Source organism: Cariama cristata, unplaced genomic scaffold, assembly GCF_000690535.1.
Source record: "Cariama cristata isolate BGI_N322 unplaced genomic scaffold, ASM69053v1 scaffold23824, whole genome shotgun sequence".
Lineage (NCBI taxonomy): Eukaryota > Metazoa > Chordata > Aves > Cariamiformes > Cariamidae > Cariama > Cariama cristata.
Window position 1 is genome coordinate 13,430 of NW_009612662.1, and position 24,751 is coordinate 38,180.

At 39.0% G+C, this 24,751-nt stretch overlaps 1 protein-coding gene across 1 annotated transcript in view; it reads right to left on the reverse strand.

The window, feature by feature from the left end:
• The window catches only part of RDH10 (retinol dehydrogenase 10 (all-trans)), a gene marked incomplete at its 5' end in the record, with an annotated part of 25,549 nt that continues 798 nt past the window's right edge, over positions 1-24,751 (reverse strand). Inside the window, 4 exons of the mRNA XM_009698743.1 lie at positions 1-1,400; positions 3,311-3,442; positions 3,790-3,935; positions 5,317-5,415. Coding sequence (XP_009697045.1) covers positions 1,277-1,400; positions 3,311-3,442; positions 3,790-3,935; positions 5,317-5,415 — 501 coding nt within the window. The remainder of the gene's footprint in view (positions 1,401-3,310; positions 3,443-3,789; positions 3,936-5,316; positions 5,416-24,751) is intronic.

Below are 24,751 nucleotides of genomic sequence, written 5' to 3' on the forward strand. Positions count from 1 at the left end.
TTTTAAGGAAGAAGTGGCTCACTTTAATAACCATAGGCATTGGTCACTATTTAACAAGACATTCTAAAAAAAGTAATCACAATTTGTCCGATAGTAGTTTACAAGTGGATGGTATACATTAAGATACAGAGGTAGAAGTTCACTTTTACAATGCTTTACTAATACAGATTACCAAATTCAAGGCACAAAATTGTTCGCTTTACAAAAAATACTGTAAAAATGTCATTTGCTGTTGTACAATGTGAGTACAACTCAAAAAAATCTTTACACCCTTCCATATTCTGCATGTAGAGTTGCATCAGGCATTATTCTATTTTTCCTTTGCTAATAATTGGCATATGACCAGCACTTACATAAACAGTTTGTATCTCAGCTGAGTTGCTTTGTCTTTTAGGCACAAGTCCAGTTACAGAAATTTAATACAACAGCTTCCTTGGGGGGTGGGAGAACTCTGTTGGAAGCAAGAATGAGGAGGAAGAAAAGAAACATAGTCCGTAACAGTAGATTGGACTCTGACATATAGAGGGAAACAGAACAGAGCATATTTCAAATCAAGTGGCTTGAAAAAAGTCAGTTTAAATCATTGACTGCATTCCTAAAAAAACAGATGCCCAGTACAAGTTTGCTCTGAGAGTATGAGACATTCACTTGCCTTTGAATCGGCAGAGATTTACAAATTTCTTTTTATCTTTCTTTAAATAGAACACACACAGTTGCTACAAAAGAGAATTACACCACAATTTGGCCATGTGTCCTCTAGAGAGCTTGGGCGAACAAGTGAAGAGATGCATTCAAACTGTCCTTGAATTTGCTAAAAGGTCATGAGCAGTAGCTTAAATTGCAAGATTTCCCTTCCTCCCCATTCCCAAATAACATAGGGAAAGTCAAGCAATTTCTGAAACATTGCATCTTCTAGTTGGAGACAGCTCTTATAAGCCTTGGCAGGCTTAGGAAGAGATATCACACAGTGCATCCCTACAACAAGTAGTATGACTAGTTTACCGTACATACAGTGATATTCCAAAGGACAATGGTGGCAGCTACATTGTAAATTCACTTTCCTTACCTATCACATTTTCCAAGTACTCTAGTCAGTTTTATTTACAGTATATAAAAAACCCATTGATTTTTAGAGTTCAATACACAGGTTTAGGACCCAAGAGAATGCCACAGTAAGGTGTTGACATTTGCATCTGTTAGATGCAAGTGCACATCGCAATTCAGTCATGTAACATTATCGTATTCATCTATAAGTGTTAGTCCATCCCAAACAGCATTAAATTCCATTTTTTGCTTCATTGTTGTTTGTAGCCTGTTTCCTTTGAGCGATGAAAGGGTACATACACTTGTCTGCTCCCAAAAATCTGTACATGCATACAACTGCTTCAAAGGGCAGAATACTGTGAAAAGAGGTTATAAAATTGTTAGAAGACAGCATAAAACAAAACCTCCGCTTACACTATATACTTGGTCTCCTTAAAAGCAACATAATAGCTATTGGAGAGGCTTCTTAAGAGAGATTTTTATTTCACAGGGATACTTAGAGAGAACTGAAATTCTAGAGTCCCAAGCACACAGGCAAGCAGAAAGGATGAAGAAGCTACTTATTCACATCTCCAACTTAGACCAGATTTTCTGCTGCTTCTTCACAAGCAGTGTGACAGCCTGTCTTAAAGAGTGGGAGGGGGCAGGGGGGGAAGGAAACAGGCAAGGGCATCACAGACAGCCTACTAAAAGCAAAGCATCTGCTCAAAGCCACATCAGCAGAGGTCATCAGACATTTAAGATTATTCTTTAATGTGGGATTAGTGTTAGTTAATGCCATTCTTTGATCATCAGTTGTCTAACAACCTTGACTCGTATTCCAAAGTCAATCATCCATCCTCAAAAAGAGAAGTCCCAAGAGAGCAATTTCCTTTTTACCCTCCAGACAAAATTCCAAGAAGTGACTATGTGATGGATACCTGGCTACAGACCCTCCCCTCCTTCCCACATCCACAAAATACTACTTTTCAAGTAGTAGTACTCAGGGGTTGTGATGAAGGACTAAAATGGGATTACCTCAGCTGCTGGAAATAGCGGCAGACGCTCATTCAGTGGAAAGCAAATCACAGAATCTAGCCCTTGGGAGTAACGACTACCGAAGCACTGAGAAGTACAGGTGTCCTCGCTGCCAGTAGTACTGCTTGTGCAGTAGCGACTGGAGGGCCTTTGATCTAAGTGCTGCTGCCTGGGGCATGGATTATGTAGAAGCTTTGATCTCCCTGTTGGAAGCTAAAGTGTTGAACCAAGACAACCCCAAGGGCCTTTGATGTGACTGTTGCTGCATAAGGCATTGCTTGTGCAGAGAGCATTGAAGCACCCTCTGAGCTTCTAGTTGAAGCAGTTAGTTCTTAAAGATGCTGACAGTGGCCTTGATTTGCTGGCAGAAGAGACGCATACATACTTTCTTCCAGGAAAGAGGTGAGCGGTGAAGACTCCTCTAGTCTTTGGTGAGACTGTCCACCACGAGAGACTTGAGGCAGAGGAGAACCACTGCCTTGCAAGTGGAATAAAAATCACCAACTTTCTCAGTTTCAACCACCCCTCACAGAAGGAAAATAAGACAACGCTATATTTTAAAGGTTCCTCCTACACACTACATATTTAAAACAAACACACAGACAGTTGTGAAGCTATTCTCTATAAACTAGAATGCAAGTGATGTTGCATCAGTGGAATTGAGCAGACTCCTGTATTACCCTGCATCATTGAAATGTCAGCCTGGTTACAGATTAAACAGAGTTTCAGTCCAAAAACTGTAGTGTGTTAGACAGAACAAAGGAGGTAATTCCTTTAAACAGCCCTCCCTCCAAACTTAGACTCTGAAAATTGGTTCTGAACGTGCAGCTTTTCAGTTTATCTACCATATCTGTGCAAGTCCTAGAGAATCTGCAGGCAGGGCCTCCTACACATTGATTCTAGAGACAATCAGCTGGAGGTTCCTTTGCTGAAAAGCTGCCTCATGCCCCATTCTTAAGGAGGAACCCAAACAACGGAAATAAAAGTCTGTTGAAAAGAAAATAGGAATCTAAGGAAGATGGAAGATACCAGAAGGGTAAAACAAGGATGCATAATACATGGGATCTCAGTTTTACCAAGCAAGCAATCTATACTCATGCAAGCCAAGAGACTTGTGAATTGTAACAAAACAGCCCCTAGGGCCTGTCTGGGTGGGAGAGCGTTTATATCCAGGAAAGTAGACATGCTCACGTATTTTACTAGTATTCTGTAGATTGTACTGCCAACTAACTGGCACTTCAGCTCCTACCTTTTCATGAAGGTGACCATATACATGAGGCGAGGTGTACAGATCATTGGTTGGTCTGTAAGGATAGCTCTCATAGCCTGCTTCACACAGTATTCTGGTTTCAAGGGTGGAAGGAAAGGCTCAATTTCTTTTCTGAAATATTTGATTAAGACAGATTAATAAGATACATAAAGGACCACAGACCTCAGTGAAGAGTTCATTAACTCACTTTCTTTGGAACGCCTCAGCAGGGACAAAGACTTCAATTTTTTTATATTCGCTGTTAAGTTACAAAGACTATAGCTCAAAACCTGTGTTGTCTAAGTACAAAAGGACATAAGATACTCAATGAATTCAGAAAATCTCTTTTTTGAGTCTAATACTAACATATATTAAAGCAGACACAATACTTATTTTAATATTTTTGTGGTAACAGTTTAGTCACCTTCAAGTACTTTCATGACACTACAACCACAGAACACAAGGAGAATTTTACTCACCTGATCCTGCACCCTCTAAACATTCCTGTGTCTACAAGATAAGGGCAGACTAAAGTTGTTTTGATTCCATCCTTCTCAGCAGCCTTCAATTCATGGCTCAAAGACTCATGGAAACCTACAGCTCCAAATTTGCTGGCGCAATAATCCTGTGTTGGCAATGAAAGAAGCAAAAAGAAGGCAACTTAAAAAGGACAGATAGGAATCATGTTCAAAGTCAAAGCATACCTGAGGTGATTCTGCACAGATTTTCAAAGCAACAACAAAAGACACCCAGCGAATACAGCTTCACATCAACTCATTTATCACTTTACTTTTGAGGCAATTAGCACGGAATCATGAAAGCAGAAAGCTGAATGTAGGAGGATATTATCTTGGATTCAAGTCCTTGATTCAGGCAGGCTCACATGGCAAGTTACTCCAATTACCAGTTTGCTTAATATTAAACGTTACAACGAAGGACCGAGACACCTAATACTACCTTGGGTCAGATTTGAAAAAGCTTGGACAGTTGGCAGGGCATAGGTGTAAAATGCTTTATTTTTAAGGTTAGTTTCAACAGATGATATATACAAGATTTAAGTGTATTATTTAATTTTCAGAAGAGGATACACCTTGTGTATCTCAAACATAAGTTCAGCAACATTAAAAAGCAATTGCAAAGACAGCAGTAGCATTCAAGTTTTCCATTGGATGTATCCACCTCTGCTGGTGGTCACACCCATAGTGTTGGAAATTCTTTGTTGTTTTCACAAGACAGTAAAAACTCTAAAAAGCCTTAAGTTACACCAGCTTCATTAATTTCTGTTACGAAACACTGCAGTTTAAGGTCCTGTATTGAGCCTTACCTACATGCAAAGAAGCCCGTGCTTATGGGGTAATATAACCATTATTCCATTAGATGCATTAATTCATTTTCACTAACTGAATGCTTTTTATTCATGCTTGCGTTTGTGCTAATGACCAAAAAAAGCACAATAATAGGCTCTAATCCTAACCTAGTTTTATGTACCAAACAACGCTCACAACCTGCTGTTCTCAAACAGCTGCTAGCAACTAGACAGCCCAATGCTTGTAACTGGGAGCTCAGTAAAGCAGGTGAGCCATGTATTCTGGAAGGAAGGCTGGCAGCCATTTCCTCACAGAAAGAGGAAACAGAAAACATTACTTTTGAAAACACGTGCCTTTGGCTTCAAGCTTAGCACTGAAGATCTTGACAGGAGTAGGTAGGTGGGCACCTTTCAGCTCCCTAAATTTATCAAGTAATTCAAAGATCATTTAGCATTCTGAAATCCTTAGCCACCCCAGGCTTTCACTATAAGCAGCAAGACCATCTGCAAAATCGGTGAATATGGTGGCTGCCCGAGTCCTGTGGATCCCACTCACAGGGAGCCATGTGTTGATATGGTATTCAGCACCATAGCTTCCAAGTATTTGAGGATTTGACTTTATTTTCTCTAGCTGATAATACAAAAAAGCTTATCCTAAACAAGAAGTGCCAAATTCACTGTTAATTATAGTCTAACAAACCTCCACTCCAGCAGTGCTGAACAATCCCAAGGAACTTGCAACTGTCACGATGTGTCCGTGATTCATTTCCAGCATCTTGGGAAGGAATGCTTTAGTGGTCTACAGAGTTAAAAAACAAAACAAAAATAAAAAAATACACCACAAACGTAATTCATTAGTGATAAGCGTTCAAAACCTCCATCTCAGTTTATTATCAAGAACTTAGAAGTATGATCACTATGTACAGGTTTTGAACTTCTGAGTTTGTCAAAAATGCCAAGAGAAAATCTACAGCTTGTTTGTGAATTCAGACAGCAAGGATTGTATCTCCAGAAATCCTAAGGTTAAAGGATCAATTGAGCTCATACAAGTTTATTTTTCTGCAAGAGACTAGTTATCAGAAAGAGATAATTTGACCCTAAAAAAATGCGACTTCCATTTTAAGACAGAAAAAGGAATGTGAAGTGCTTAATTACACCATCCAGCACATCTGTGCTAAGACCAGTGCCAATTATCAGTTCTAATTATTGACAGTGTGTTTTGTAAGTTAGATATGGCTAGTTTTATCCAATTAACTTACCATCTTGGGCATTTTACATTAAAAGAAATACTGGAAGCAGAGCTTTTGCCAATGTTACTTTTTACATACAATACAGTAAACATCTGCTAGTTTAAATTACTTTTCATCTTTAGTAGTATCTATAAGCATTGCTCTAATTAAAAAGATGTACATTTCTATGATCAATTCCTTAACAGTTTCAAAACAAAATAAATAAACCAAAAGAAAGTCTTAAGATGAAACTCTGATTTTAACCTTCAATTTTTATGCTTTCATTGTAACAAAGTTTGTTTCTGTTTAAAAACCCAAGCCAGAGTTAACACCTTTAAAAATGTAAATTTTAAGCAATAAATTGAAGGCATTTGCTAGATCACTGCTGCTAGAATACCTATCTTTGTCATATCTGTTTTATGAAGCTGACTCAACACTTCCCTTATTTAAATAAGTATTAAGCAGAGCACCATATATGCTAAAAAAAAAAATCAATGAAGTAGTAAAATGGTATGTGTAGTTACAATTTACTTCAGCTTCTAGGTTGTCAGTGTACTACAGGAGATCACTTTTAAATTGCCAAAGAACTTCAGACAATGCTTTTTAATGACAAACATGCCTAGTTAATATATAAATCTATTAATGACAGAGCTATTATTCTATTCTAATTCACTCAGTACCATGAATGCTTAACCCTCCCAGAAACACAGTCTTCCCACGTAATTTGGATCCAAACCCAGAGCATGCAAATGCCCCTTAAGTATTTGCTACTTGCTTAAATGTTGGTCCAAGTCATGTCAGCTGCATTCTTAAAAAGACATGCAAGCTACAGCTGAATCCATCTAATTCCATTCTTATGCTGTCTGCATTTTCCAATCACAGACGTCAGGACAGTTTTGCTCTAATGATTTTCACATGTTCTTGTACAACATTTTTGCCTGCAGGCGTTAAATGACTAATCCAGACCCCCTAACACCACACAAAAGAGTGTTTTCACTGGACAGCTGGCAGATGATAGAAGATTAACAGACCTCCTGACTCCTTGCCTTTTCTACCGTTGATTCATACAACTCCTAGATTCTGTCATAACTGCATAACGAAGCTAATTATAAAAAACAATCTGAGAGCAAGCTGCCTTGCATTTGTTTCTTTACTCATGGCAGGGATCTCTAAACCTCTTATATAGAGCCTCGGACAAGAATTTAGTTCGCTGTTAAACTAATCTGTGCCAGGCACACAAAGTTGCAGCCTCTTTTCCCCATGTTGCATGGCAACAAAACCCAGTCATTACAGGGCAGGACCATCTGAAAAGGTAAGATGCTTCGCTTGGATGGCACTGAAGTTTTACAGCGTGTTATTCATCTGCAGCCTGCCTTAGGCACCCCAACATCAACACTGTATATGCTAGCCCTGATCCTCCAAGCTATCCCTGTAAGAGATCCACGCTCCCATCTCAGTCCCTGATCCTCCATGCCATGCCTGTAAGAGATCCATGCTCCCAACTCAGTCCTGCTAACAATTTACTCCCCTCCAGAGCATTAGTCAGCTCCATCAGCAGTTTCCACTTACATCTCAGTTATCTGTCCACATCATCGGAATGACTGATTGCCACCTCACATTGCCAGAAAGCTTGATAACACAGCCTGAAGCTCTGGCTGCAAACCACAGCAACTACAAAAATGAAGGGGTACTCGCCTTGGAGTTTGTCTTGGGGGAGAGAAAGAAGGGAAAGTAGTAGTAATAGATTTTTTATTTTCCCCTACCACTTTCAAGGCTTTGTTTTCTTCCAAAAGATAACTAACGGGTAAGTGGACCAAGCTTTGTTGGACTGGCTTTTCTATTACCTTTACTATGGCACTGCTTTTTTTTTTTTAAAATATGATGAACTACAACTAGATGTATGTAAGTGTCTACCATTTATCTATGGCTGAAGAGAATTTTCACAGGCATATATATAGATACGGGAAATAACCAGAACAACTGCAGAGCAGTAGATCTGAGAAAGCCTGCTCAACTATGCTACACTCCTTCAAAGCATAAAGATTACAAAGACTGACTTTTCAGAGCTTGTGGCTAGAGTAACCCATTTTCAACCAAGAGGAAATTGGTACATGATGAATAAACCCTCTTGAAGACACTTTTGGGTGACGTCTTCAGCAATTCAAGTGCAGACTGAACAACTCCCAGCAGCAGAACTACAGTCACTTCACCTGTCATCTCTTAAAAGGCCATTTATGGCCACATAGGAAAAAACACAGCTCCTCTGGCTCTGAAGACAATTAGCAATTCATGGAAATCTTTGCATGAGTCCTCACTGTTCTGAAACAGCCTGTTCAGAGCACGCCCCTCTACTTTGTCATGGGATGTTATCTTGCAAATCCATTTAAAGCCTGAAGCCTTGGCAGTCTATAAAGATAGCAGAACTATCAGATGTAGAAAACTTAGCAGTCAACTATCAACATGTCGGCTAAATGGATGTCAGAGAAAGTCATCTCAGTTGCTGCCATCCTCCAGCCATCTGCAACAGCTGGGAGTCAGTACTGGAAAACAAGCCCTGTCAGAAGCAGGCACACCCTATGGGGTGGGGGGGGTGTGTGTGTGTGTGTGTGTGCAGTTCCAGTCTCGGAGTAAAGGCTTGCCCACTGCTCCTCCCATCCTCCTCTTGCTGGGAAAAACAATCCCAAAGTGAAGTTATTCTCTTTCGTGGTATAAGCAATCCCCAAATAAATCAGCTTTCTTACTGAGCTTCTGGCACAGCCCGCTTCCTTGATCAAAGCAGCTTCCTCCGTACTCTGGTCCCCAGTTTTTCTCCCTCTTGCATAAACCAGATCAACCTAGTTTCTTGTTTCTAGTTTCTTTCAGCTTCAGCTACATCTGCCTACCAGACCTGAAGTCTTCTGTATGCTTGTTGTGCTGCTGAGAAACTAGTTAAGAGTTTGACCAGTTTGGGACAAGATGCCTTCTGGGTGGCCTGAGTTTGTCTGAACAGGTAGTACAGCCCACATTAGTCTTGAAGTGATGCATGGACATGCTAATCCTCCGTAAAAAAAAAGTATTAGATGATACCAAACAAGAAATGTGTTTTGTCCATGGCATTGGAGGTCATGAACCAGGCCTACAAAATAATTTAAATCAACTCAAGCGATTTAAACTATCTGTCTTCTGGTTTGATCCTTTAGGATCCAGTTTTATCTCTCACAGCTGCAGAGGAAGATACTAAACCAAAACATTTAAGTACTTAAAGTCAGAGCTGGGTCTTTTGTTAATGACAAACATAACATACTGATTTCTCCTCAGTGTTGAAAAGTAAGTAGAATATAGTTGGATAAAGAATTGTGTTTTGATGCATCGGGGTGAGGAATCAGGGAAATTATGCAGCATTCAACATCACAAAATTTAAGTTCAGCATCCTCTTCACTCAGAATTAGCTTTTTTTAGAAAAAATGAAAAACCTCAAAAGCATAGTACAAACACGCATTTCCTAACCTGCAGTACAGTTTAGATACAGCAATGAGGTAGGATAGATAGAACACGTGAAGCTGTTCTGAACAGAGAGTAGAGCTAATTTTTTGAGCTAGTTTAAGTTTTTTGGAGCCTAGAGTTCAATTCCTAATCTTTTAAGAATTTTCCTCTATGCTTCTGAATATACCAGTAAGAACAAACTATTCCCAGTAGCTGTAAGCAAACATCTATTTCATGTGCACACAGCTTTAATGACTTACTTCTCATAAGTGTGAAACTGAACAAGCATTTACATGTCACTTCATAGCTTTCGTAATCTGTTCTCAACGTTTTGGTTTACGGCAAATTAACTTCTAACAGTCTAGCACTTCTTCCCTCCCCTTCCCCAAATTCTTTAGTTCCATTCTTAATGAAACAAAACTCAAAAGATTGTGCAACACAAAGAACGGCACAGCTGCAATGTCAAGACAAATTAGTCTAAATACAGCAAATGAGAATATGAAGAAATACTGTGTTTGGGAAAGTGATTTTTTTAATTAAATTTTGGATTAATTATTCTTAAAGAAGCAAGTAAGCATCCATAGAAAACAATGTCAGCTGTATGCAGCTCAAGACAATGTATACTGAATGCAGAAAGCACACCAAAGTAGAAAAGTACATGCTACCTCATGTTTAGAGAGTTGTCTTTATATCAAAGAAAGAAATAAAGCAGGTACCAACATATAAGGTCCTTTCAGTTTTCATTTTTCAATACAATAATTTTTTTTTCATACTTTCTGCCTCTGTCAATGTTCAACAGCCCTCATCAGCCCACTATTTTGATGGCATAAACAAGCTGCTTTACCGTAAGGCAGAAATTCCTTTATGCCAAAGGCATAGTACATTTTCCATACAGCCCCTTCAGGTAAGGAGGATTGAGCATGGCTATTTTTCCGGGGCTGATCCAAACAGGTGAGTTTTTACATCGCTATAGTTATCCACAAGAGTGGTGTAATGGTATAACAGATAAGACATTTCCTGCCAAGCCACAGCTATTCCTGACTGCCAGGACAGCTGCATTAGCAGTGCAAACGCATGCAACATTTGAGTAAATTGTTTCATCCTCATGTTAAACACCATTCAGCCAGACTCAAGAAGCAAAACTGGTGTGATTACTCAAGGACTCATCCAGACAACTCTGAGAACTAAGGTAACCAGAGATCGTAACAGCCTGCTGCCATGCATCTTAGCTAATCCCATAACTACTATAATCAAGCAATGGAGCCGGTGACAAGAAAATGTTGTTCCAAGTTTTTGTCTAAGATACACATTATACCCTCTCTCCCCCTCAGCATGGATGTTCAGCCTTCTTTTCCTCCCATTCTTCTTCACACACCACGGCAGGACACACCGCAAGTTCTCCTACTCCTGTACAGGACAGCATGTGGCCACTCGCTCTTCCACAGAAGGCAATAGAGGTTTCCACATGCCCCAGTTTCTCTTTCCATTCCAGTAACTGAAAAGGAACACATGAAGGTCTGATGAAATAGCCTGTCTGCAGAAGAATTAGAGGTGCTGTGGCAGCCTTGCGTCAAAGTAGGTTTGTCCAAACTGGTTAGCACAGCACCAATGCACCACTGTATGTTACAAGGGAAAAAAAGAGAGGTGCCTGAAAGGCAAAAAAACAACCCCCATGGCAAGCTTATCAGTAAATATACCCAAGTTATTTTCAGCTACAGTCATACAGCCCAGTTTATTTCAGAAGATAACCACTTTAAATACATTTCATAAACACAGGGTAAAACTTCACTTACAGGATTATAGTGAAAGCAATCGACAAATCGTTTTAGACGAGGCCTTGAAAGTATACCCTAGAACTGTGTAACTCTCAAAGGAGAATTTATTCAAATTAGAGGCTATAATATCCAAAATGCCTTCTCACGCACCAAAGCATGCAGTTACAAGCCTGGATTTAACCATTTGTCCTTCTAGCTTTTTTATTTGGTTCCAATGAGAACTGAGAGTAATGACTTGCATTTGCACTATCATCTCAACTACTTTTGCCATATTTCTCCACATCCTTCTTAAATTCCATTATACAAGCATCTCCAAAATATTAGGTTAAAGTGAGATTAGGAACTGGGCTAACACTACATGAAAATATCAAGTGAGTTGAAGACTAGAGAGACCACACAGCACAAAGGACATGACTCTGCCAGTAACAGGCTGAATACAGAAGGTAGACAGAAGTCTACAACTACTGTTGACCTTGCTAACATAAGGGACTAAAGCTGTACTTTAAAGGACCTCAGATGTCTCTGCTGACTGTTCTCAAGAAGTGCCAGGCCCCTTCTGGATAATTAGCCTCTAAGTAAATATTTGAATAGCTGTGGAAATTAGTACTATTTTTGATCTTTGGTTTCTATTCTCAAGAAATGATAATGAAAAATAGGCCAGAATTACCCAGTCTTCCTAAAGTAATGAATTAAAAAAGAAAGTCATACATTTCTCTGGATTTTTGATGGGTCTACCCAGATCCTTTAGGAATAAAAAGGATCAGGAGATAAACATGACGTCCTCAAGCCAAGCTTCCATAGACAGCTGTATTAAAAGCATGAAAGGAAACTACTCAAGGATTGCCCTCAAGCATGCCTTGAACAGGCCCTGCGTTCAAAACAAAAAAGCTAGACCTTCCAATATTTCATCTCAAAAGGAGTCCCTTAGTTATTTAGCTCCTGGCAGGCAATACAACCTTCAATTTCTCACTAAAGCTTTATTTGTCCTTCACATAAAAACCTCACTGTTTTGGGGCCATGGGGATTCCTTTAATATTGAACTGCAACAGCAGTTAATGCTTAACATACATGCACAGTAATAATGTTACAGTTGCCTTGCAACCAGAAGCTCATGAAAGAACAAGACAGACTTGAACAGAAGTCTACAATGATGACAAGTAACAAGGAAGGAAAGCCACGCCCCCCCCCCATACTTTGGATATCGACATTTGCAGACCAAGTGAAACTGCAGATAAGATCTACCCAGGTTAAGAGGTGGAGGTAACAAAACAAAGTAAATACCCTGAAGAAGTCACAATGAAAAGCAACATCAGTTACTTTAAAACTGTATTTGATTTACAGAGAAATAAGCATCTCTTTTCCTCTCTCCAACTCTGCACAAAATACTGCTTTGAAGTAAATCAAGTCTTAGCTCAGTAAAAATACAAGCTATTACTTGAATTACTTGTTTTTTAATTCGTTATAATTCATGTTATTAACATTCCTGTTTTCTCCACCCTCATGACCAATCCATATACATTAAAAATCCCCTGCTTCTCAGACATATTTAATCACCTGAGAAGCACCAAATTCGTACAAAACTAGGCTGAAATCTTATTTACTGAAGTTTGTAAGTGGGTTTGTTAGCAGTAACAAACATCTATCATGCCATTTGCTAAAGAACAAGTATGCTATAGTCCATATTTACATTACCACCTTGTTCAGCACTTGTAGTATTTAGGGTCCAGTTCCAAAATTTCTTTAATTTTCAAAGCCAAGAGTTACCACTGTTTCCTGTGAATGGTTCAGTTATTGTAGTAGTTCCTCTCACATGGAGTCAACTCATGTTGAGTATATCAGAAGAAAGCTGAAACTGAATTAAGTAGTTTCCTTAATCAGAACTTAGCGCCACAAAGCTGTTTACAATGGGTAGACAGTAAAGATAAGTAATGCTATTTAAAAAAAATCCACAGGAAACTAATACCACTAGTTATCTCTCAAACATTAATCATTGATTTCCACTCTTTACTACTAGAACTAATTACACCATGCCTAGGGCAACTGAACATTGCCTGGCTAAATTGCCTTTTGTATAGTATGTTAACAAGGCTTAGTTGAAAAAGGGTTGTGGCTACAGAGAGTGGGATATGAAAAGTGCTGAGGGAATGACATTGCAACAGAAACTTTTGTTACTCTTGCCTTATGTCACTACTTTGTCTCCTCATCCCCTTTCTTTTAAGGGCTTCATTTCCTGTGATCTTACCCTAAATGGGATAACTAAAACCAGAGCAGAAAACAGATTTGTTCTCCCTCTCGTGTGAACTGTAGGTTACATACTCAAGAATGCTACCTAAATAATATAATTCCTGCTTCAGAAACTTTCTTCTTGAGAGTCAGAGTGGAAAAGGTATCATTACCTAAGCTTTACAGTGGTCTCCTGCTAAGCAAACTCTCAGCTCCCCTACATAAAGCTTTTCTGCATCCCCCACCATTGCATTACTCTAGATTTCAAGTGCACCTTTACCTAGGGCAGGGGTTTACGTACGTATAACACAGTTAAAGGTGGCCCTGATTTCTCCACAATAACATTTCACTTCTGCTTAGAGAGGCCACTACTTTATATGCTTTCTGGGCATGAACAAGTTCAGGTATTCAAGCTGAACTACCCCTGTTATTTCTATACCAGCAAGTGGAAGTTAGAGCCTTTACCTTTATGTTACTGGTATGCAGCCTCCATCTTTCTGCTCCTGAGAACTTTTATATTCTTTCCTCCTAAGAGGAAACAGATTTTAGATTTACATGCTTTTAAAATTATTTCCACCATCAGATGTCAGGCCTGTCCTGTAAAGTGTCTGACCTTTCTAATGACTATATGCCACCAGTCATTTCTGCAGAAGCATCCAGCTGCCTTTAATGGACATGCCTGTACATATACTACCACAAATGCACACCACCTTGTCTACTTTCATCTGTACTTGCAGATATTGCTTTGCTGATGTATATACATATGCAGCAGTATACATCATTGTTTAAATCACTGATTGCACATTCAGACCTCTTCCCTTCAGAGTTTGGAAATCTTTGATTTTATATGGCTATGAAAAAAAGCACATTCTCACAGGTTGCCCAGAGAGGTTGTGAAAATCTCCATCCTTGGAGATATTCAAAAGCCAACTTGACATGGTCCTGGGCCACTGGCTCTAGGGTGGTCCTGCTTGAGGAGGGGCATTGGAACTCATGACCTCCAGTGGTCCCTTCCCACCTCAACCATTCTGTGATTCCCTACTTAAGTATACCAACTCCCTGCTCAACAGCCCATTGCTCTTCCTCTCACAGAGGAAGAAGCTCATAAGCCAGGAGAGACCTTGCGCTCTTTATCCCCTCTGTTAACTGCAAGTTTATCAACACAGAATTTTAACTGATTCCTCTGCCATCTCTCTCCTGTATCTCCCCTACAGGAGCTCTTGCCTGTAATAAATTATCCTGCTCTGTCTGAAACAGTGTCTGCTCTACTTCCATTTCTCCTTCTCCTTTGGTCTCAAGCCCTTCCAGCTGGAGAGAGGGTCCAATGAAGCAGTGCCGAGCACCTAGATGAATTTCTTGTGGAATTAATGTATTTTCAGCTGAGCCCAGAATATACACATAACGTACTGTTTTCAAAAACTAATGATGTCCCCCTGGCTATTAGATGCCCTGCAGTAACTACACTCCCTTGCCAGCCTCTTAAGGGTATGCTAAGTCCTCACAGACAATTCTGTCCGCTTTGAATCTTAATGGCTTTTAAAGCTTGGACAGAGCAATCATTTTGGATTCTCGACAGCTAGCAATGAAAAGGGAGAAAGACAGTATCTCTGCACTTTTACACTCCTTAAGCAGAACATAAGTTGCCAGTGACATTTGTTGTGGATTTCAAATGCCAAACTAATGTAAAAGCCAAGAAGAATTAGCAGTACGTAAGATGGCATGGCAAGAGGGCTGCTGGAGGCCCAGGTATGTGTTTACTCTGCCTTACGCTGCGAAACAAGCAAGATACAAGTCTAGACTGAAGTGGAACTTGGGAACAAATGTATACGCGCAGACTTCTCCAGCTGGCACAAGTTCAAGGCATAACCAAGTGTAAGAACTGAAGCTTTCACAGTACTCACGCTCAAAAGCTGATCTCTTCCTGCCCACCCAAAGGCATCTTATTAGAGAAGTTGATATTTATTCTCCACAAATATTAATCTCATTCTACTCTCAGACTATCATAGCTACCAAACCACAATTACTATTCAATTTAAAGTAAGTGTTACATAATTGGCAGCAGCCACTGAAAAGTTACATGTGGTTTAAAGAAAGTGAATCCTTCTGCTCAGATCTACCATGTCAGCATTTGAGCTTTCCATATACCCAAGACTAACACAGACCTCCAACATGGCTGTGACAGCCCAGTCACACTCCTGTAAATTCAGGAACTTAAGCTACAACCCCAGTAAGTATCACCGCCAACCTTGTACTCTTCCACAGGCAGATCGATCAGTAAAGATGACCTAACTTTTATTCACATGTCAGATTTGAAATTACTTTAGAGTCTGCTGGTCAAGTGATACAAGAAGTTAACACTTGGCTACTCCTTTCCACAAAAGCTGGTTTAAGCCCTGTTGAAGTCAAGGGACTAGAAATTCTACTTTGTTTATATACTGACAAATGGCCATGTCAAAGGATTTGTAGCATTTCAGAGCTATGTTGACATTAGTGTAACAAACACATTAGTCCCTCACCTTCATTAGCACAAGTTTGCAGCAAACGTCCAACCATTTGGAGAGCAGTTATTTATTGCCAGCTATTTGATAATCTTGACAAAAATGAAAACATGCCCCTATGAGTCAGTGAAAAATCCACATAACAGATTCATTTTAGAACAACTATTAGATAAGAGCTCAGAATACTCTGTTCAGTGAACAAGAACACAATCCAACTTTTAAATACACATTTTTCTCCAGCTTGCCATAAGCTTAGTCATCCTCTGGAATATTTAGTAAAACTTGGTATTTTAGTCTGCATGTTTCCAAAAAATTACTAGAGAACAGTACTGTCAGAACTACTTATGGAAAATATGAAGTTATCACTCATGTTTTACAATTTATGTAACAGACTTTTCAAGAAGTGGCTAAACAGAAAAAGACTGTCTCACATTTTATAGATACCTTAAGGCCAGTACCTCCATAGCACTGCAATTGCTATATATATATTGCTATATATAGCATGCAGATGAAAGCCGAGTCACTTTACTCATCCTCCCCAACTCAGTCACCAAGTCATTGTTTTGAAGCAATTACTTTATAAAAAGGAAAGTGATTATGCCATAACTGAGTACGTCAGAAGAGGAACAAGATTAGAAGGAAAGCTTCTCTTTTCGTTTAACAGTCTTACTTAGTGGAAACTGAAGAATTAAGAAGATATTATCGCTGCACGGAAATCTAGCTTCAAAGTTCATTTAGGAAACAGTAAGACCCTAGAAGGCTCCAACTTCTTATGAAGTAACTTGCTGAATGAGAGGTAATATTTTAAAAATGCAGGAAGCTTAGAGGTTTTAAAAAACCAAGGTGTTTCTGTTTCATAGTTCTCCCCACCCTCCCAAAAAAGGGTGTGCAGAAAATAAATAGTTTTAGCAGGTAAACTTTCACTTCATAAGCCAAAGGCTAAAATGACAAAAAAACTCCAGCTAATATAGTGACAAAACAGCAACTAATACAATTTTCAAAGATTCTACTTGCACAGGCATTTTAACCAAACATCAACAAACTGCTCACTTTCTTAGGGAGCGAGTTTTTAGAAAGAGACAGAGATACTTCCTTCCTTTGCCTGCCTGTGGAAACTACGCTTGTTTCCCACAAGCTGAAATAAGTCTCTGGCCTGGTTTTTCAACATTCAAACAGTGTTAGTACAACTGATTTCCAGAGAAGTCAAACTGTCCAGGAGGCACAGAGATCATTGCTCTCGATGGTACACAACAGTAATCATTGTATTGGTGCAAGGCAAATAAGGCAGATCCGTTAACACAACATTATCTCATGTGTTCAGAAAACTAACTTACCTTTATCTAAGGGTGTATATAGAATAGCATGTAATTAAAATACTGCAATCTCTTTAGAAGTTGAGTTGTTACATTCAGACTGTTACGCCAGTGGCGGATTTGCTATAGCTTGAAATCATTTATGACTATTTAACTATTTAGAGCCTGTAAATTGTATTCCAGAAAATTTCTCCAAGAATGAGGTTTCACTAGACAACCGCAGAGGTCCTGTTCACTGCTACGTGGTTTTATCCTATTCCTCCTCCCCCTTTCGCCAATGCACACCCCACACACTGACTAGTCCAAGTCTGAAATGTTGATGAGGTGTTTCTAGTCTCAAAATAGAAAAACTAATCAACTTGGCTAAGAAAATGAACAGATTTCCTCCCCGCCCTCTGGACAAGTTAGTGAGCTGAACTGGCCCACCCAAGAATCAGATGAATACCAAAACGGATGCCAGGTTCAAGGGGTGGTCCCAGGTGACAGCTTGCCACCACTAAGCCGCCTTGTAGTTTCATCCTAAGTCAACAGAAATTTTGGACAAGTTACTTTTAAGCATACTCTCAAGCACATTTCCAAACCAACCCTGAAAGGGGAGCGCTCAAGAAGCTGTCACACAAGTTCAAACAGATGGCAGAGGTGACCAGGACCAGGGCACATTTAGGTGCGGAATTCAACAGCCAAACAAACTTGAATTTCAAAAGGCTGACACCAAGTCAGTCACCTCAGCTCCACAGCTGTTCCGGCTTTCCTTGGCCTACCATGCCCTCCCATCCCAGTTGTGATAACTCACTCATGTCAAGTGTTAATTTGACTGGCATATAAATCATTATAGTAATATAATTATTTACAAGAACAGAGTGTTCATTCAGAAGTGTAAGCACAGATGTAAATCTCTCCCTCATTTGTGACATATCTTCTTTCAAACTAAACCCTCAGAAACTGAGATTTCACTGATCTCAGTCTATGCCTACTCCCCTACATTGTAACTACATTTTGAAAGACTTTCCTTTCTTTAACCAAGAAGCCTTAGACCACAGCCAAAAGCATACAGCATCACAAGTAAATCAGCTTCAGTTTGCCTTTGCAGAAAGACCTCTACCATTTTTCACAGAAGTCAGACAGGTATCAGTAACTTAGTTTTACCATTACTGTGAATAGCCAGAAAGCCTCAAAGGTCAAGGAAGCAAGGTTTATCAAGGGAGTGATGCTCTGGCTTTCACATATAGAGGACTGTGGAAAGGTTTAGTGCAAGAGATACATAACAAAAAAACTTTCCCTCCCCCCAAAAAACAACCCAGAAGTGAAATCAAAGCACGAGAAGCATTGGGAAAGAATAATACTTCACAGCTGATAAAGATAAAAAAGCAGAAAAGATTTAAGAAGTGTAGTGCTAAAATGGCAGGAATGGTGCTAGAAAACAACATTCATCTTTCCTCAACCTGTCTAGTCAGAGTAATTGACGACACAGAGCTACAGAAAAGGATTGCTTACCCACACGGATCAGTTAAGACAGGTCTTAGGCAGTGATGCAAACGCTGGGTTAGCAGGACACTTAGCCACATCACAATTATGATTGCTTTTCTCCACAGCTGAGCACATGAACACGCCTGTTTTAGTCACTTGGTTATTACAGAAAGTTAATAACATGATGAGATCTCATTAACTTAGCTGCTTCTCATAAAATAAAAGCAGATGTTACTTGTAGATAGAAGAATTTAGAACTTCAAACTCCATTCCTCTCCTAACTTCCACAGGACAAGACAGACATACACACAATCTTTTAGACTGAGTATTTCACTGAAACAGTGAAGAGTCACTCTCCCCACTTCTAGCAAGGTTAGGCATCATGCTGGCACAGACTCTCTCTCTCTTCATTCAAGGTTTGCTTGTCTCCCCAAATCCTTCACAAGTAACACCATCATATCAGACCAAAGTCAGTGCAGAAGTTTTTGCTCATTCAGCCGACCTACCTCATTCCATAAGAAGCAGGAATTTAATCACAGTGATCACTCATCCAGGACCATTTGCTTCAGAGGAGATTAGCAATCCTGAAAGCATTCATACAGTTTGCTGACAAGTCTCCGACCCTCAGAAAAAGTCACAGGAGACTGAAGAGTGAGATTATCCCAAGTGTCTTACCTCTGCAAGCTATACTGCAACTCCAGCTTTATCTTAGATGGCTGTAGAATTGCAAGCCACTAATAAATGATTAATATTTCAAATATGTTTCAAGTAGTTTGAGAAGTGTTGGCATGGTTTCTTCAGGACAACTTTTCCTTCATGGAACTTTCACATGGATTTTCTGCCAAATATATTACTGTTTTCAGCTAAACTCTTCAAGCTTCATATAGTTTAAGGCATGAAAGGAACTAGCTGATTACACCTTACGCTACCATCTTGGACACCAATCTACAGGCAACAAAAAAAAAAATCCATCGGTCAATCTAAGAATCTCTATCTTCTGTCATTTGAAAGTCTGAGATCCATTCACCTTTCAAATGGTGCAGCAAATCAATTTCCAAAGTATGCCTGAGATAAGCTGTCGCAAAAGCTCGGGTGTAACTGAAGCAGTTTAAGGAAAACATGCTGAATGGTCATTTCAGATTTGTTAACTGATTGGGATGAAAATCAAATACTTTACACCATTAAAGGGAAGGAAGGGAAACGCATGAATTCAGCTGCTGTTTGAACAAAAGACATCAGCATTCTCCACCACACAAGGAAGATGCTCTAGTACAGAACATATGTGTAGGAAGGTTGGCATTGTAACACGTTCAAAGAGTCTTTGATTTTCCCACTACCCTAAAGGAATTGTTGCTAATTAAACAAGTCAAGAGTGCTATAAGCAGTTTCGTTCAGACTCCTTGATATTTAACTACTCATTAATAATCAAGATGCAGCGGACAATGGAGAACCAAGACTGAACAATTTCAATAGACCTCAGAGACTAAAGCTGAGCAACTTGTGGAACAACTATAGTTTGGTGGGCAGCACTCTGGAATCCCAATTATATGTGCTTGAATTCATCCGATTCCTACATGAGGTAAATGAAAGTGCATTTTGCTTAAGACTAAGACCCATCTACCACCTCATCCCAATGTGTTTAATTATACTTGCTGACACTTCAGAGGAGTACACCATCTGAAGAGTCATTTTTATCCTCACCCATGTCTACTCTGAAACTGATCTCTTCTTATAGTCAAAGCTTGGACATCCAGGTACCTAACTAAATGGTTTGGGTTGGTGGCCCCTCAAAAAAAGATCAGAAAACTGAAGAACTTTTGGTTATTTTTTTGAAAATGATCACTACAACTGAAATGTGATTACAAGGGTAGATTATAGATACACATAGAATACAAGATACAGGTTATAAAATTAAAGATTGCACGCTGGTGACAACTGTGTTTGACACAATGCTAGACAAGCTCCTGGTAGACCATAAAAATAAACCTGTGAGGAAAGCTCTGATCCAGTAGTCTTGTGCCCACTCAAGCTCTGGAAATACATATCCACCCATTTATTTTTAAAATTTGTGTTAAGTACAGTCCTTTATAAAATGGGAAAGTGCAGTTTTCCAGAGCATGCATCTGGAAGATAGTATTTTCTCAACTGATAGATTGCCTCTATTTTCTTCAGAAAATGAACCCAAGAACATATGAACTGCAGAACCATACCAAAGCACTTAAGTTTTAAGTACAACTAATTTGACTATTTCCGTAGTTAAGAGTATGACTGCTTTTTCCTTCATATTCACTACCCAGCATGCTACCACAGTATATGAAACACATGTGCTGTCCAGGGTAATTTACTGGTAGCATGTAGTTGGAATCATTTTGCAAGGGAAGAGTTAGTTTTGATGAGACTCTGGATCACATGCACATGTTTTGCTTGAACTTGATCCAACTCATTTTTCAAAGAAAAATAGTCAAGAACTTGCAGATTAAACTTTGTAAGTAAACTTACGCATCTTGGGATACACTATCATGAAATTAAAAAAAAAAAATCAGTTAAAGCAGCTAATTCCACTCATCCAAAACATTAAATGTAGCTAGCTCGCCTGTCAGTGGAATATTGTGTCTATATTTGATCACAGATGCTAAAATCTTAGAGATGAAACCAAAAATCAAACTGCTATGCCAACAGGTCACAAGACTCAGCATGGTATAGTTTCAAATAACATAACTTAAGCTGTCTTTTCTTCTGTAGAAAATTCAGCGTGCACACTAAGTGCAATACTTCCATATTTAAACTAAACAAATTATAGGTGTAAGTAAGCTTTATTTAACACCAGGGAGCTTGAAGACCCAAGAACAACAATACATGAGTATTAATACATTGTAGATAACTACAAGCCACTGTTGCTTTCCAAGGCTTTAGCAATCCTGTCAATTAGACTGACAACTACAGCAGCTGCATAAAGAGGTACTTGACTTAGGAACTCTGCATTAATTTGCTTTCCAAGGTACATTTAAGAAGTTTTAGACTATTTATGAACACCCTAATCACTTGAGTAGGATTTCCCTCTTTACTCAGTATTTATCTCTTCCTGTATCTATGTCAGGCCACCTAAAAGATTTGTTCAATTCCTACAAAGACAAATATACCTGCATAACTTCAAAAATCAAGTAGTTTGTAAGTGAATGAACATAACTACTCTGGTTAAGACAGCAGTACACAAGTCTCCAAACTCTGGGCCCTAGTCTCTCTCTACATGGATTTTTTTAATAAATATGACAGAGCTGGAGCTGAATGCTTTTGCTTCCCCCTTTTGGTAAATCAAAGAGAACTCATCCTGGAGGAGAGCTTTAAAGCTGAAAGCTTTGGAGGATCCACATGACAGGGAAACGCAGATCACTGTTCTCTCAAGAGTTGAATATTAAAGATCTGCTGTACAGAAGGACCTTCATGTCACAGAACTTCAGACCTTGATCATCACCTTGCCCCTGCCCCTCCATGAGTACCATTCAACAACCAAATCCAGAAGGATTTCCCAAGTACTCTTCTGATGTACAACATTAATACCTACTTATCCAGCAATAGCATTATTCTTCCAGAAAAAAAAATGTTAGAGTAGGTACAAGCATCTCAAATTGTCCTGAAATAAGAGTTTGTACAGTAGTTTTATTAAATATAGTTCCACAATCTAAAACACAGTCTATTGATGCTTCACTTCAGCTTTACTGTAAAACCACAACTAAAAACTGTTAATCAGTTTTAAGCAAATATACAAATAAGCAACAGCTTTATCTCATGCTGCAATTTAACATTTTTCAAATCCAAATCCTGACATATCACAGGAAGAAAATTTCCTAGTCTGCTGAAGTTCAGTTCCAGTAATTGACAAGTGCAGCCAAGTAAGTTATTATTCTTGCAACAGACTGGCAGGAAAGACAGTGTTACACTCCTGCTATAGTTTTAAGCATCTGCAAATTATAGTAAACCAGAGCTGGCTTGTTTCAAACCAGGAATGGTTTTCGTCCCTATGTTTTCAATATCAGAAGCATTCAAGTTATCACAGCATGAAATAACAGGTTTTTAATTCCGCAGTGCATTTTATGCTGTGGAAATTGCTACATGATGCAGTGGTGACATGTTTATATAGAACACTCATAGGAAGGATTATACAAATCATGAATGTCAGCGAAATGGAAAGCATCTGTTTAGGCTGTGGCATGCTGCTAAGGCTCTCTTGACTGCCAGTTTGTGATATGGCAGCCCAGTTGGAGTCACAACAGCAAACCAGTGACAGACTTTCATGTCACTGCCTACTGCAGAAGTTGGGCAGCCTTCAGATCATAGCTGCTAACATAAAGCAAGCTCAGATTACCTGTATTCCATACAGAAAGCAGGCAATCAATCTTATTTCAGATGTTTCACAGGAACAGCACTAGATCCTCATTTTAGGTTTTTATAGAAGCACATCGAGGCTTGATTAACAATCAAGGGATGAAGAAGAATTCCTCCTGTCACATATTAAAAAAACAAACCCCAACAAAACCCCAGAAAGTACAGACACTTAGCTACTAAAGCAATATGACATGGGAGATCCACGTCTTTATAAAATCCATTTACAGCTTTTTGGACGAAATACCCTCCAAGAATAGTTAAAAGCCTACATAATGCTCCAGAGTATTAGCTTTGCTTTTGGACCACCAGTTTAGCTGACATGGAAAAGACTAGCTGTATCAGACTTCACACATCTAGACACATTGTTCTATTTAAGTCAGCATTGACTTGCATCAAAAAAGTTGGCTTCAAATCAGCTGATTCAGATGATATCTTATGAATTAAGTACTATTACTTTTAATATAAGTCCACCCACCATTGGTCAAGCCAACCTTTTCTGGAACCATGAAGGGGAAGACAAGGAAAAAGGCTTTGCCAACAGAAAAAAAAAAGCAAAGCAAAATAGGACACAGGATCTGCAGGAAGTGTACATATGAACAGATCCTCAGTTAAATATAAAGGGTGTAGACTGCTCCTTAGAAGCTTAAGCCAAGATCACAAGTTCCACAGTTCAGATCTAACTATACCTTCTTGGAGTAAATTAAAAAAAAAATTTAAAGTCACTTCACACTGTAACATTTAGAGATGAATGAAACTGTTATGGAAACCCAATCAAAGCAATACTAGCCTCCAAGTTTAGTTTTCTGTTACTGTAAGAGACTCAGAACACATAGAGGGTGCTTTAAAAAGGTCTCTAAAACAATGTTATAAATAAGTATATGACTTAGGCCTGAAGGAAGAACAGCTGGAGAACTTAGGATCCTCCCATATTTTAATTCATGGTGATGTCATAATTTAGAGTTCTTGGAAGCTTTGTCAATTCAACATTTAAACCACATCAATAACAGTCATTAAATCTAGTGCACATCTCTGCTTAAGCATCAATTTAACTTTTATGAAAGGGAACACACAGAGCTTTTAGTTGGAAGAAGTCATATGAGCTTTCTCAGAACTTTTCAAATTGCCTTAAAATACACTTTCAGAGTTTAGAAGAGTTTCTAAACACACCACTTCATGCGCACTGAAGTTTAAGCACCCTCTCTGCAAGCTTTACAACACATTGGAAAAAGACTGCTCTGCCATTAAGTGTTTCACAGCACAGATTTGAAGGGGCTCCTTTAGGGTTATAAAACAGCATTTCACTTCCATGTTAAAAAAGTTAGGTTTGGGAAGGCCTTCTAAGTTTTGAAGATGAGGCATTTTACAAAATTTTATTCTGAAAAGGTAAGACCGGCCAAAGAAGGCTTAAGTTGAAGTATATTTCAGATTGCTTAATCCTTTGATTGTTATGCAAGTGTATTTCATAACCTTATTTGAAGGACCAAAGAACAGTTTTAATACTAACAATGGGCTCAGTCTGACAGCTAATGCTAACCCAAGTGTGCATCATGCCCTCCTTCAATGCTCCAATTTATGTAACTCCACACTACCGTGGGTTTAAAAATAAACCACACAGAAAAACAAGGTTTAGATAGACAAAGAGAGTAAGATCACATAGCTTGTTCTCCTTGATTAGCATCTGCTATTTATGGGGAAAATATCACCCCAGAAATGATATTAAAGATTTTCTTACTTCAACCAGCAGCCCCCAGAGAAAGCTATGAGGACAAACATGCAGGATTCTTG